The following is a 15,754-nucleotide window of genomic DNA, read 5'->3' on the forward strand; positions in this document are numbered from 1 at the left end:
AATATCTGACCGCGAAACGAAAGGGCACGAGTTGAAATCCTGCTTGGTACAAGTTACCTTTTTGAGGTTTTTCCGAGATTTTCCCTCTACCAATTAACAGCAAATGCTGGGGAACTGTCGGCGCTCGACCGTATACTCATTTCACTGGTATTATCACTTTCATTTCACTCAAAGACTAGGTAACCATTGCAGTTGATAAAGAATCGTAAAATAAACCACTAGAAAAACTATTACATCCTAAATATGTGGAAAAAAACTCTACTAAAGGCAATAAATTTATAAGGCCGATAGTATAGGCTACTTTCAGCATGGATTTTTGCATAAGGAAACGTGACTCTGGAGTGATAGCTTTATAACATATTAAAGATCGAATCAAAATCAGAGTGTTCAAGGCTAAGTTTACTATCCGTTTCTCGGCAACATCAGAATTTACTTATACGTTATGATTCTTGCTTACAGTCCTACGATGCAGGTAATGAATTCCGCTGATACAAATGTAATTCTTCAAACTACCATGATATAAAAATACAGAAAGGTACTGTTCTACTGTATTTGCCATACGATGCCTTTAACGAAATATGTAACGAAAATTAGACTATGGCTATTTAATAAGATGACAACCAAAATAATATTACTGTTAAACATTTTCTACTGCGTAATAATAATAATAATAATAATAATAATAATAATAATAATAATAATAATACTTACTTACTGGCTTTTCATTGCCGCCCTCACATAAGCCCGCCATTGGTCCCTATCCTGAGCAAGATTAATCCAGTCTCTACCATCATATCCCACCTCCCTCAAATCCATTTTAATGTTATCTTCCCATCTAGTCACGGCCTCCCCAAAGATCTTTTTCCCTCCGGCCTCCCAACTAAACTCTATATGCATTTCTGGATTCGCCCATACGTGGTACATGCCCTGCCCACCTCAAACGTCTGGATTTAATGTTTCTAATTATGTTAGGTGAAGAATACAATGCATGCAGCTCTGCGTTGTGTAACTTTCTCCATTCTCCTGTAAGTTCATCCCTCTTAGCCCCAAATATTTTCCTAAGAACCTTATTCTCAAATACCCTTAATCTCTGGTCCTCTCTCAAAGTGAGAGTCCAAGTTTCACAGCCATACAGAACAAATGGTAAATATATATATATATATATATATATATATATATATATATATATATATATATATATATGATGGAAGTGAAATAGCCTTGCCGATTGAAAGGGACAATATGATACGGTACACTTAAATGAATAAAAAAACCTATATGTTTTGTAATTACATGTACGGTTAATTAGAAAATTAAGTTTGAAATTTCAGCAATCCGGCAACATCGCCACTAACACACACTACTCTTGATACACAGATGTAAGCGGTCAACGAACTCGGTGTGTATCGGTAGGAAAGCTGATCTCTGTCTCGACGTTGCCACTTGTCGCATATGCAGTGGCTTGAAATTAGAGGTTTTTAAATTAAATTTACATGAAAACAGTTCACGCTACTGAAATACGCCTGGAGGATAAATTATTCCTTATTAGATTTCCTATCGATATGGACAAAAATCACGATTCTATTCGCAACACTTACCGAATAAGAGGTTGTTAAACATTTGGAAAAAAAACTTTTTTTTCTGAAAAAAAAAAATTATGACCTTTCCACAATATGGTATTATAGATTTTTGTTACATACAACATAAGCTATTCGCTCTGAAAATCTGCAAGGCTATTTCACTTTCACTCTCTGTATAGCTATAAAGTAAATTACTCACTCGAATCGGCTTAAAAATTGTTGCGAGCAGTGAGAGTAAATAGCAGCTATGATGTACGAACATGTTCTCGATCAGTGTGAACCCGCCTCGGTACGGCAACACAGCACGCGCTTGGAAGATAGCAGAACGAGCGTTCCAGACAAAAAGGATACAGTCATAACAATATAGAAGTACGGATGTAGGTATTGTCAGTGCAGCTAGATTGAGGGATAAATCCCTCGATGCAGGAATATTGAACACAAAAAGGGGATGAGATATTAAAATGCGCTAATCGTACATAGTCTTACATGTCTAACTTGCAGTATGTAGCAATTGGAAAACGAAAGTATTCCTCCAGCAATTGAAGTTACAGCTTAAACTTCAAGGTCTTCAGTTTTAGCCTTATACAAAATTATGATAAAAAAGCGGCCATGGAACAGATTTCTTCCAGGGTTTCAGATTTCATTGTCATTTGCATCTTTTCTTTGTTCCATTATCACTTTCAAATAACATCACCGTTACTGAAGAGCCTTTGTACTTCAACTATCGTGAAGTGTAAAAAAAAATCTCACGAAACATTAATACTAATTATTAATTTGTTTATTTATGACTGGTTGGTTGACTGAATATTAATCTTTCAGAACATAGTAATGTGATCTTATTTGACTTGGTGATATCTGGTAACAGTTGGCAACATTGAAAAGATGGCCGTATTAACTTCTTACGAAATAATCTTACGCGAACCCCACTGTACATTGGGTAAAAGAAAATGCAGAAGGAAGATAGGAAAGTGAATTTTTTTTCTAAACGCATTATTCATGGGTTCAGACCTCAAATTTGTTACAGTTATGGTATCTAATAGTGTCATGCATTTCAAGCTCTATGTTCGGTTCAAGTTTGTCGAGCGTGACAAGAACCGAAGTCTGCTTTGAAGAAGCCGATCTGTCACAGCTCGCTCGGACTTGCGCCTTGTATGATCTGTGCCCTTGAAGTTCGCTGACTTCTCCTACCCTCCCCACCATCTCATCGTGCTTTTAGCTGAGTAAAGATTTTAGAACAATTCTTGTGAAATTTTATTTAGATGCTAAAGACAGGTAATTTCTATTACAAAAATATTATTAAACATCGTCAAAAATATTACGTACATAGATATAGGTACATCACATTATGTTTTAAAAATACATGACAGTTGTTATTATACTAATTACCACAAAAACAGCTATAATTACATAGTTTATATAATATTCAAATTAATCACAGTTGCTCGGACACATTATTTGCGTGACTATACGGATGATGAAAGTCTAAGGGTCGTATTCATAGACATTTTTAGCGCGGGCTTTCGGTGGATGATCAGCGTTTTTCGTATTCATAAACCAGGTTAGCGATAGGATATGATTTGAATTTTGTACTAGTAACCAGTGGATAGCCGGGGCTAGCTTAGTACGCTCGTAGCGCGTGCTGCGCAATGTCTATGAATAGCACCTTAAGCGACGTGCATCATAAGCACTATATCCGATTCAAGTTAGTCGAGTATGAGGAAATTCGACATTCGTCGATGTTCGCTCTGCAAAAGGCCTGTCCTGATTGTTCCACCTTATTTTTGTTCTCCACTCCTACCCCTTCATGTTTTAGCATAGAGCTTGTTATTAGTTTTTCATATTAAATACGACGTATTACGAAGTTTGTAATGTCTTGGTTGTCTTTCTCATGTTCGAACATTGCAGGACATTATTTTATTTTTTTTTAATTTTATTGGGTTATTTTACGACGCTGTATCAACATCTAGGTTATTTAGCGTCTGAATGATATGAAGATGATAATGCCGGTGAAATGAGTCCGGGGCCCAGCACCGAAAGTTACCCAGCATTTGCTCGTATTGGATTGAGGAAAAACCCCGGAAAAAAACCTCAACCAGGTAACTTGCCCCAACCGGGATTCGAACCCGGGCCACCTGGTTTCGCGGCCAGACGCGCTGACCGTTACTCCACAGGTGTGGACAGGACATTATTTTAAACCGCTTAAGCATTTAAGCACATATCTTGCGATTAGTTTTTCATATGGAATAAGACGAAGTTTGCAATGTCTTGGTTTCCTCTCTCATGCTTCAACATTGCACAATACTAGTAGGTACTTTGTTTTTTAATATATTTTGTTTAATTTATTTATACATATACATTTGTGAATATTTATGCATATTAATAACAAGAAAAGTTACCTATACTCATTACTATGCATAAGTTCGCACGATTATGTGCCTGATATCCTTATGCAGCTAAAGAATAAAGGCGAAGGGAGAAGAGGAACCAAGGAGAAAGGCACCAACACATGTAAGGAAAGGGGAAGACTGAACAAACGCAAATGGAGCTTCAGTTCTACCTACAGAGACTCGGCAAGATCTCTTACCGGTTTTCAACGAACTCGGTTATTTTAATTTACGTGCTTCATTTCCACGTACTGTTGAGATGCCTATGGAGTACGGCGAAGTTTGTACAGGGACATCATTTTATTTTTACTTCAATTTGTATTGTACCTGAGTTTTTGAATGTACTTCACTCCCACCCCTTCTACTAAGGAAGTTCCAACTCCACACACAGCCAAGACCGCAGATAGTAAGCAGTACTGAGTTACTGAGTATAGTACGTTCCAGAAATATGTTCGCGTTTTCCAGTGAAGAAAGAGCTTTCAATATTGAATCATATTTTCGCACAGGTACTGTCCGTTTGCCTACGTCGCATCCCGATTTCCCCCACCTGCTTCTGCTCGCCCCTCTGTAAAAGCTGGGCTGTCTTAGCTCTTTTCTGAAAACATTAATTTCTCTTAGGAATTGGACGTTTACGTAATATTATACAGCTGTTTAATTTAACTTAAATAAAAGGGCCTCGTTAAGTAATTAACTGTCACGTGATTTCCTCCCTTTCTACAATCCTGCGGCATAACCACTTGGACGGACAGTAGATAGCATGTCTGAGTAATTTTATATTTTCGGGTCGGGCAGAAGTGAAGATTGAATTTACAGTACGTAGAGTAGGTACAGAATTATTTCAACATGAGTTACTAGTACGAAGGACGAAACTGGCAATTGGAATTAGATGCAATAGTCTATAGTGCGATAATATGCACAAAAGAACTGAAGCCTGTATCGAAATGAACGGCCACCATTTTCAAAATTGTGTTTAAATATTCATATTACGATTATTTTTCAATTTAACTTCTTTCTCTATATTGTACGCTAATGTGCTGTAGACAGTATAATATACACCGCATAATGAACACGTTTGCATGGATAACTCACTTCGTGAGTAAAAACACTTATTCTTAATACAGTACTGTACTTTGATTAAAGAAAAACCTAATGAAAATTATCAAACTCAAAATCGCGATATTTCCTAGTTTACGTAAATGGATTAACTACTTTTTTTCCTTCCTATACCTAGTAGAGTGATTAGTGTTTTAGGCCTACGCCAGTATCATCGAACTCCAGTCTTGGAGGGGGGAGCAAGCGGTGTTTCCGGTTCTCTAAAGGTATAGACAGGTTAATATTAAAAATGTTAGTAAAAATAAAATGATGTCCCTGTAGTATCTTGACATCCCCTCACACGTTCGAACATTGCACCACACTAGTATCTAAAGCGGCAAATACTGTACCTATATCTTGTCTGGAAAGGAGTGTGTATTGCAGATTATAACTTTTGTGTTCTTATTTACTTTCATGTTGTCATATGGACAACAATTAGTTATCTTAATTCCTTCGTTGATATTCGTTTAGAAAAGCTATGGGTGGTACATTAACATAACAGTAAACTGTGTCTCTGGTGCGGACGAGGACAGCCCTACTACGAGCCTCGCTACAAGCCGAAGGAAGTTCATGTCAATCGGAGTCGCCCAAGAGACTATACTGCGTTCTATATCGTCTGACAGGCGACGTAAACACTGACGGTAGAGGAAGGGAGAAGGATAATAAATTGCTATTCAACCAATAGCATTCCACTCTTATCTTGAAGTTTGGAGGAGGTAGAACGCTTCACACCGTCCAACTTCAAGATAAGCTTGGATTGTGACCTATGCTATTGGTTGAATAGTACAGCTCGATTCAACTATCTTGTCCCTTGTTCTCGCTTGTTTGGCTAGTGAGCGAGCTGTGTTGCGTCATAAGAAAGAAATTTAATGAAAAACATGCATAGGAGAGGAAGAGGGAAGACAAAGAAGAAAATAATATCTATGCTCGTAGCTGAGGATATTCCATACTTACTTTTTGCAAGGGCCAAAATCCCTGAATCAAGCTGTAATATTATCCTTCTCCCTTCCTCTGCCGGCAATGTTTACGTCGCCTATCAGACATTAGTTGCTGGTGTTCAGGGACAGTATACCGTATTTGAGGATCGCTAGAGAGTTTCCTCATTTTTTTCTGCGATATCTTCGTGACTGAAAAGTCACTTGTAGGTTTTCCCATTCACACCATCCCTGCCTCTTGGGATTTTATCTGTCTGAACAGCCTAAATGCAGAAGTATTTTCGTCCTCCCCTTCGTAAACACAAACACATACATACAAAAAGGGCAGTAGCCACAACTGATCTACTTCATGTTCACAGTATGCGCATCATGTTCGCTTTCCTCATTGCAAGTTATTCCGACACGAATAGAACCCACACTATGCTTCAGTTGTCGCGTAGCCAGTCGCTGCTGTTCCCCTTGGAATAATCCCGGAATATAAATTCATAGCGTGCGTTTCGGGAAGTCAGATTGTAGACGGGAATAGACTTGCATCCCGTTGAATCCACCCATGTGTGAATCTTCGGCGCGTTTAATCCAGAGCAGATTAAAAGTTGAGCCCGACGTTGCCTGCATCGCTATGGAGTGGGTTTGTGATGTTTCTCCAACACACTCTCGAGTATCTTAATCGACCTACTGAAATTTTACTTTTTAATTACACGAAACGTAACGTTTACCCGAACTGTTTTGTACATAGGTGATTAGAGTTCAAATCTTGTCGAGGCCAAGTGGAATTTATGGTGATTGTAGACGGGTTAGGATCGGTTTTCTCAGCAAAATCCCGTTTCCTCCAACATCATCCTACTAATTAGCCATCTTCATAACATAGATGCTCTAGGAAAAATTGCTCATTCTGGCAAGTCAGCATTGTAACATATTCTACATAGTGGAAGTTGCAAATCAGATCACTTGACCGCAACCTATGCTTAAACAGGAAAGCGAAAGAGATAATATAAGGTAAAATTGAATAAAAATGTGTCACGAACGCGTGAAAATACATTTATTGATTTTTACAGAAATATATATTTGCAGCATCCCAGGTACTCAAAAACTGGTTGGAGATTTGCGTTCATTTGTGTGTATCGCACTCTATAAAGTGGCATATCCGATGAATTTAGTTCATATTCAATATTCACAAGGTATCTCTCAACTCCTTTTCTATTATTTTATGCCTATAATAATAACAGTGCTCAAAAACAAGAGAAAACAGCTATTTTTAAAGAAATCTATTCATAAAATCTTTAAAAATTCCATTATTTTATAAGACATAACGTTTAGCAAATGTTATGTTATGTTTTTTTATTTAACGACGCTCGCAACTGCAGAGGTTATATCAGCGTCGCCGGATGTGCCGGAATTTTGTCCTGCAGGAGTTCTTTTAAATGCCAGTAAATCTACTGACATAAGCCTGTCGCATTTAAGCACACTTAAATGCCATCGACCTGGTCCTGGATCGAACCCGCAACCCTAGGCATAGAAGGCCAGCGCTATACCAACTCGCCAACCAGGTCGACCACGTTTAGCAATGCTGCGCATAATATTATATATATATATATTATATAGTAATATGCAAATATTCCTCAATACACATCATAAATTATATATACAAGGTGGTCAAAGTAAGTGTTACAAGTTAGTTTCTCTTAAATACTGTAGTTCAAGAAAACTAAACGCGTCATGTTTTCAAAGGCACCTAATATCTTAAAAATAAATAATAAATGAGGAACGTGCACCCGAATGAGTATTTACACTGATTTGTTCACTCTTTGCTGTAGTCACATCGATTTCGTTCTTCCCTCGCACCTTATGATGTGGTATTTATCACACAGATTCCTTGCATAACTCGCGTTTACAGTCTTCGTCAGGTTCAAGAAATCTTTTGTTCGTACATATTTTATGGTGGTAACCGTGTATCGCCAACTTCGTTATAATATGCCTCTGATCTTGGCATGCTTTGGTCCAGTCTCTCTCCGAACCGCTGCGCTGTTTTGCTGTAAAAGTCAATGTTCATCTCTCCTCTCTTCCTGTCCCGGCTTCTCACTAGCTGCTGGAATGGTCCCGTGGATGGTAGCTGGTGCTGTATTGTCTTCTGTGGTAAATATGGTAGCGCATCTTTATCCCCTCTATGTTCCATAGCAACAATTGTCTGTCCTTATTCGAGGTGTCCTTCCTCCATCCTCTCTCCTTGGTAGTATCCTTTGCGAAATCGAAATCATCTTACTGTAACGGCGTTTGACCAGAACTCCGGATTCTCTGTTCTTGGATGGAGTTTGAAGGGGATTCCGACTTTGTATTCCTTATGGACCCCTCTAGCAATGAGATCTTCACATACTCTTTCCTCGTCTATCCCGTTTTTCCGCAGACGATTACCGTGTCCCTCGTTGTGGTCTGTCTCAGTCGTCCTACAAATAGTCACGCGGTTTTGTCTCCGGCTTGCAACTCATCGCCTTGTTTTGTACCGACCACCACGCCTGTCCTCGTCGGCTGTTGATGTTGCCTCCTTCTTCTACTTACGATTTCTGCCCAACTGTCATATTGCCTCCTCTTCCTGTTTTTCCAGCGTTTGCATCTCCTTCCTGTTTCTTTCTATTGGTTGCGTGTTCTGTCTCCGCCTTTGTTGATCGTTTTCATCTTCTTTATATTTTGGCGTTTCTGATTCTGCGCTCGATTTTGCTGTGTTATTAATTTCCTCTCTTTTCATCTTCTTGATATAATTTGTTATGTTCTCCATCATGGATTGTAGTCTCTGGGTGATTTTCCTTGCGATTTTCTCTTCCAAATCATTTTGGTCTTCAGAATGTTACCACAGTCACAGTCACGAAGTTCAATACGTAGTAAATATGCATCCATAGATAGTTGCTAACCCCTAGGATCGCTACTATCGCCTACTATCAAAGACAATGGGAAATAGTACCGGCACAGTCTATTGTTCCTAGCACCCTTACAACTCAAGCTTCGTGACTATATACTAGACTGTGGTGTTACGGTTACCTTTCCAAAGTTTATTTCTCTGGTTTACAAAGAGTATTAAGACTGTACGAAGTATACCTGTGGTGGTTGCGTGATCTAGAACACCAGACTGTCACTCAGTCGCTCGGGGTTAACAGGCGGACAAGGTCGCAGTTGGAGTTTCTCTTGGGATCTATATTATTTAAAAACACATAACTTCATTAAGACCTTATTTTAGAGAAAAATGTTTCAAACAAAAGTTTCCATTCAAAATGTCGGAGCTGTCCCCACCATCACATGAATGGGACTCAAAGGAATGCCGTTCATGGTGCATTGTCAAACGTTTCCTTCTCGTTTTTTTTAATTGGTTATTTAACGACGGTTATTTAGCGTCGATGAGATTGGTGATAGCGAGATGAGGCCAAGGATTCGCCATAGATTACCTTGCATTCATATTACGGTTGGGGAAAACCTCGGAAAAAACCTAACCAGGTAATCAATCCAAGCGGGGATCGAACCCACGCCCGAACTCAACTTCAAAACGGCAGGCAAGCGCCTTAACCGACTGAGCCACGCCGGTGGTTGTTTCCTTCTCTAATGAGACTTGGAAAAATCAGGGACTAGTTTTATTGATCCAGTTAAGGGAAACTATCTTGTAACACTTTATGTGGGAAACCTTATAGTAATTTGATATTGGTTTACGCTTTTATTATTAAAGTAGCAGTATTTAAATAATTTACGCGAATTTAAGAACATTTAAATAATTTTTATTTTTTATTTTTATTTATTTATCCTGGTAGAGATAAGGCCATGAGCCCTTCTCTTCCTCTCTACCAGGGGATTACAACTACAATATTAAGAATACAATTACAAGTATAATTACAATTAATATTACATTTACAAATACAATAAAAATCAAAGTACTAAAAGATTAACTGATTAATAAAAGCTAGACAGTTTACTGTAAAAGTTAAGAAGAGAGAAGCATTTCTTTTATTGATTAAGTAAAATTTAAACTTACTCTACGCAGTAAGAAAATGCTTAATAAGTTTCCTTTGAACGCTACTAAATTTCGACAGTCTCTGATGTCACTGTGTAGGGTATTCCACAAGCGCGAGAGCGAGATTGTGTATGATGATGAATACGATGATGTCTTATATGTTGTTATGGCTAGTATGCGGCTATTTTGCGTGCGTGTGAAGAGATTATGATATGACAGGTAACTGAAACGGGAGGCAAGGTAGGTAGGTGTAGAAGTGTGAAGGACTTGGAAAAGGAGAACAAGAGAATGAAAATTTATACGTTCGTTAAGCCGTAGCCAGTTTAGAGTTTGGAAGGATGGGGTAATGTGGTAGCGCGACGGACATCGCAGACGAAGCGAACACAAGAATTATGAACACGTTGTAATTTTTGCGACTGGTTGACATTGAGTCAATCAGTAGAAAATCACAATAATCGAAGTGGGGCATTACTAGGAATGTAGTATAGAAAGCACTTTTTTGGTAATATGGGTTACTTGGTTATTCCTTTTATAAACTATATTTTTACTAAGTAAATATTTTATGCCAAGAGTGACAATTTTACATTGCGCCATTCTTATTTTAATACTACAGTATATTCAATTCAAGTGCCTGTGGCTACCAATACATCGGACCCGGAATCGATTTCTGGCCAGAGATGAGGACAGTTAGCTTACTCTCAACGGTATCGAGTGGTCCTTCAACTATAAGTCGTTTTGTGAGAAAATAAAATTCCTCCATTGCAATCCAAGTGGTGGCATATCTAGCTACAATTCCAGATAGGGTAACTGATATTTCTCTCCCACAAGGACTGGGTTTGTATCCTTTGCTTCCTATTTATATTTTATTTCACCGTGCTCAGGGCATGACCAGGAATCTCGCTACTTTTAAATATCGACTTAATGCTTTACTCTCAAAAGTGAGGAAATACATGGACTATGATGCTTATGAAGTAAAAGAATGTCTTTTTTTTTTTCATTTTTTTACTAATGGAGGGTACTTGACTGTTCGTCATTCACGCATATGAAACCATTTATGTAGACCAATTTACCGACAGAGTCGTTCCCAGGATGTATCGTAGGATATTGGTCTACGTTACACCTGCGAAAGGATGAGATGATGATGGGTATTTGTTGGAATCCACAGGGGAACCGGAGCTCTCGGAGAAAACCCCTATGTAACTCGGATCACACGCTTTTCCAACACAAGCCATAAATCGGAGGTACGTCGACGATCGAACCTGGTAATTTGTCACATTTGTGTCAGAACATTAAAGGATGTTTCAGTCTTGAATTTAATTCAATTCAATTTACGGTAGGGGGTACTATGGCCCAGCACTGCGACCTGTTACGGTCTATTGCGCTAACCCTCAAGCTAGGCGCATTTCCAAACCCACACCGGCTGATTACACTAAGGTTCGCAGGTGTCAAGCAGGCAACCCCCCTCGTCCCCAGGCCAGCTCCCTTCGTGCATCGTCAGCCGGCGATCGGGGAATGCTATGGAATGATGACGAAATGGAGAAATGGTTACGGAATTATGTAAATGCCTAATATGGAGAAAAATGGGAAAACTCCGAGAAAAACCCCAACTGCGACCTTGTCCGCCACCTGACCGGGACTCGAACCCGGGCCGCCTGCGTGACAGATCAGAGGTCTGACCACTCAACCACCGCAGGGGTTATCTTTCAGTCTTAAAAATATGGCAGATATATACGAACATAACCATAACCATGTATTTTTTTCTTCTATTGCTTTGAACAGCAAAAAGAGATTGACTAAAATCTTTAATATTTGATTTCATTTGAGCGAACAAAGTAAAAATTCAAGCGAAAATCGTAACAAGTTTGGCAAACGGCTCTAAATTCAGTGCGCAGCTCGATTGGTAGGTTCCACTCCGTGTTTTTATTTTACTGTATTTAAATGTATACGCGTTAACTCCTCAAATATATCGATGTAATCCGATAATATAAATTATAACGAGTAAATGGAATCACATAAACTAAATTCAGCGGCTTGTGATTGTTATTTGTTCGGATAAAAACACTGTCGTTGATGAAAATTGAATTCAAACTTGCGTTTGTTTCGTTTATATTTATGTTCTATATACTAATACGATTACCAAATTATTATCAGCCTTCATTGTTTTGAACAAAGGATTCCTATATTTAAAATGGGATACAGTTGGTCTAATCTCTTTCTGTTATCATTCACATCCATGCTAGCTGTCAAGATTGGGGAAGTCACAACGAAATGATAATTGCAAATTAGTTGAAAGATGATAATAAAAATTAATTTCACTATTTTTCAACGTCATAAATTATTATGAGCAGCCTCTGATTTTCACGGGTTTGAAAACTAGATCGTGATTAAGAAAAATAAAAGAAACACTGGGTTTAGTTTCTAAAGGCATCCTACTGGATGTACAGTCTTACAAAAACGTTTTGTCACACATACAGAGTGTTCAAAAAAGTATCCAATATTTTAAGTAGGTTTTTTATGTTTTTTATTTTATTGGGTTATTTTACGACGCTGTATCAACATCTAGGTTATTTAGCGTCTGAATGATATGAAGGTGATAATGCCGGTGAAATGAGTCCGGGGTCCAGCACCGAAGGTTACCCAGCATTTGCTCTTATTGGGTTGAGGGAAAACCCCGGGAAAAACCTCAACCAGTTAACTTGCCCCGACCGGGATTCGAACCCGGGCCACCTGGTTTCGCAGCCAGACGCGCTGACCGTTACTCCACAGGTGTGGACCGGTTATTTTACGACGCTTTATCAACATCTTAGGTTATTTAGAGTCTGAATGAAGGTGATAACGCTGGTGAAATGAGCCCGGGGTCCAACACCGAAAGTTACCCAGCATTTGCTCATATTGGGTTGAGGGAAAACCCCGGAAAAAAACCTCAACCAGGTAACTTGCCCCAACCGGGAATCGAACCCGGGCCACCTGGTTTCGCGGCTAGACGTGCTAACCGTTACTCCACAGGTGTGGACCCCAAATTTTTAGAGGTGCTAGTATGCATCAGAACAAGAAAAAATGTCTAATAAACATGGATCCTACAATACATGCTTTCTGAGATCTGTACACTTGTTCATAGGAGGTGCTCAATGTGACGTCCATTCATGGCAATGCATTCCCCTGCCCTTCGGCAGTACACATTCTCTGTTAATAACCTCCGTTAGAGTAACACCGCACTTACGCTTGTTCCAGCAGCTGGTAGATGATGACGGCAGCGTAGAGACGGCACTTATCAACTACCTGTTCGCCAAGCAAGTGGTGAACCGCCTGCGAAGCCAGATGGACGTGTCAGACCTCCAGAGGAAACGCAGCTACTGGAAGCAGTGCGCTTTCAACGCAGTCTCCTGTTTCGGAAAGTAGATCCAACACAAGTCACAACATCCAACTCCATCCAACTTCTTTTCTTTCACACATCATATTACTACGTATAATTGTCAGAGTGGCTATACCTCGTTGTTACTCGCGTTTTAGGATATTAGAACCCCACCACGTCGATTCTGTATCAAACTTCCTTCAGAGTGTGCCAATGCATTAACTTCGTAAAATATGACGCAGTGAGAGAGGTATGCATTTCCGAGGTTCATAAGCATAATAATGTTCTGCAAAGTATTTAAGCGAGAATTAATACTTCTGACAGAAATTAACAGTTTTTCAGGAACGGCTGAAAACCATAAAAAATAATTAGTAATTCATTTGCTAAACGTAGGCTTCGGAGCTTTCGAACCAAAATGTAAATTGATCATAATTATCAGTCAGTATGAGAATAACTGTGAGTTTTCCAATACCATGCTTAAGAGATCGGCTGCCACTATTCTCACTGACAAATTTATCTAAGCAGTGCAAAAATAAACACAACTAAAAACAATTCTAAATTTAAAATGTCAAATATAGTCAGTCATTTTCATCGTAATGACAGAATATTTTTACATTCTCCTGCATTTATTTCATGATTTTTAGGTGTGTGACTGAATACTAACTTATTAAGACTTAGTTTAAGCTTTAAAAACATTAACGGTAAACAAATTCTTTATCTAATTCTAAATTAAAACAGAGGTACTAAAACTACAGTGAAAACACATTCTTTGATAAAAATTTGTATGCAGATATCCAAGATTTTCTCTCTACAATAACTTGCATATAAAAAAAAAGAATGACATTTTAAATGTGATAGCTATTGTACCTGAAAATTGTTTATCAGCTTAATTCAGGGAAAAACAGATCCACGAATAAATTTTGTCAACATAAATAAAATTATGTGGATATGTGTTGCATAATTAAAAAACGCGTTTTAATTATTGCCAAATAAACATTTAATTATGTGATTAATAAAATTAATTTGGAATGCAATATACCGTCTCTATTGCTAACCTTCTCTCTAAATTGAGACGTAAAACAAATTTTGTTCCGAAATCTAATTAACTGAGGCATTTTTAAGATAGGCCACGTGTTATCTAAATGTAGTTGATCGGACGTCTAGACTATATTTTGAGAGTAGGATAATGAAATTATAGACAATGCTGAAATGAGTAATGAAAATTAGATAAAACATTAAAATAGAATATTGAATCAAAGTAAACTACTCTGAATAGCCTATGTGATGTAAAACTACTCAATATACCTTCTTCAATGGCCTGGAGAAAACTATAAAAGTTCAAGAACTGATTGCTATACCGGCATTTTTACATTATGCCTCAAAGTTACTATTTAATTACGTCGCAATACTGATAAACATATTTCAATAATATATCTATTAATAACAAAAGGAATACATCGTTAAAATGCAGTATTTTTTGTCTGTGACTTCACAAAGATACTTTCATTATTTCATTAAATACTCGAAGTCATAGAGAGCTACTATGATGGTCAGCAATCTTAATGGCATGGACAAAACAAAACAAAAATAAATGTGTAAGAAATATATGTATTTGTGATTTTATATGAGCTTTACAGCTCGGATGTGATTCACATTACTAAGTACTTCTGTTAAATTGCTGTAAGTGACTTCTTTCATTGTAAAGATAATTTTAAAATTATCTTTTAAAGTTGTGAATTCTGAGCATTGAAATATGTTACGCTTTACCTGTAGATAAGTCTTATGAAAAGATAACCAATTTTTAAAAAATGTATGCCGATCAGATCAAATATTACATACAGTATGTTCAAACATAATGTCATGTCTTAAATTTGTACAGACATAAACTTAGCTAATTCGTGATATACACAGACTGAATTAGAAACTTTATATTTCATCTCTTTCATTGTGTTGAAAGGTAATGATCGCCTTTAACGCCACGAAGTTACATGCATCTTTGGCATCAACGACCCAGTCGAGTAGAAGGTAACTGCATATCTGGACTGTATCTCTACTAGCATTACATATTTCATTATTCCTAACATTACTACATCCCTTGCTGTAAAATATTATGTAACAATGGCTTGAATCTTCCTGCTAATAAATGATTAATAAAATATGTATTTTACAGAACTTCTTACAATTTATTTAATCTACCAATTTAAGGTCAAGTGGTAGCGATTGCATTTACAGAATTGTAAATTGCAAACGCTACCTTCCTAATCCCATCCTAATCGAGCGTCTTAGTTCAATGCACAATCTCTATGTTCATCGCAGTTATTTTTTCTCACAGGTTAATCTCTTCTCGCCCTTTTATTCCCCTCGATTTTCTTGTATTCCTCCTGCTCTCCTTATCTTTCTCTTGTTCTCCTTCTATTTCCATT

The 15,754-nt window shown here is 37.8% G+C and overlaps 1 protein-coding gene across 1 annotated transcript in view; it reads left to right on the forward strand.

The window, feature by feature from the left end:
* Positions 1-15,503, forward strand: part of LOC138705888 (prohormone-1-like) — a 353,158-nt gene extending 337,655 nt beyond the window's left edge. The window contains exon 3 of the mRNA XM_069834623.1: positions 13,214-15,503. Within this exon, the coding sequence (XP_069690724.1) occupies positions 13,214-13,378 (165 nt within the window). The 3' untranslated portion in view covers positions 13,379-15,503. The remainder of the gene's footprint in view (positions 1-13,213) is intronic.
* Positions 15,504-15,754: the final 251 nt, after the last annotated feature.

This window comes from Periplaneta americana, chromosome 9, assembly GCF_040183065.1.
Source record: "Periplaneta americana isolate PAMFEO1 chromosome 9, P.americana_PAMFEO1_priV1, whole genome shotgun sequence".
NCBI classification, from domain to species: Eukaryota; Metazoa; Arthropoda; class Insecta; order Blattodea; family Blattidae; genus Periplaneta; species Periplaneta americana.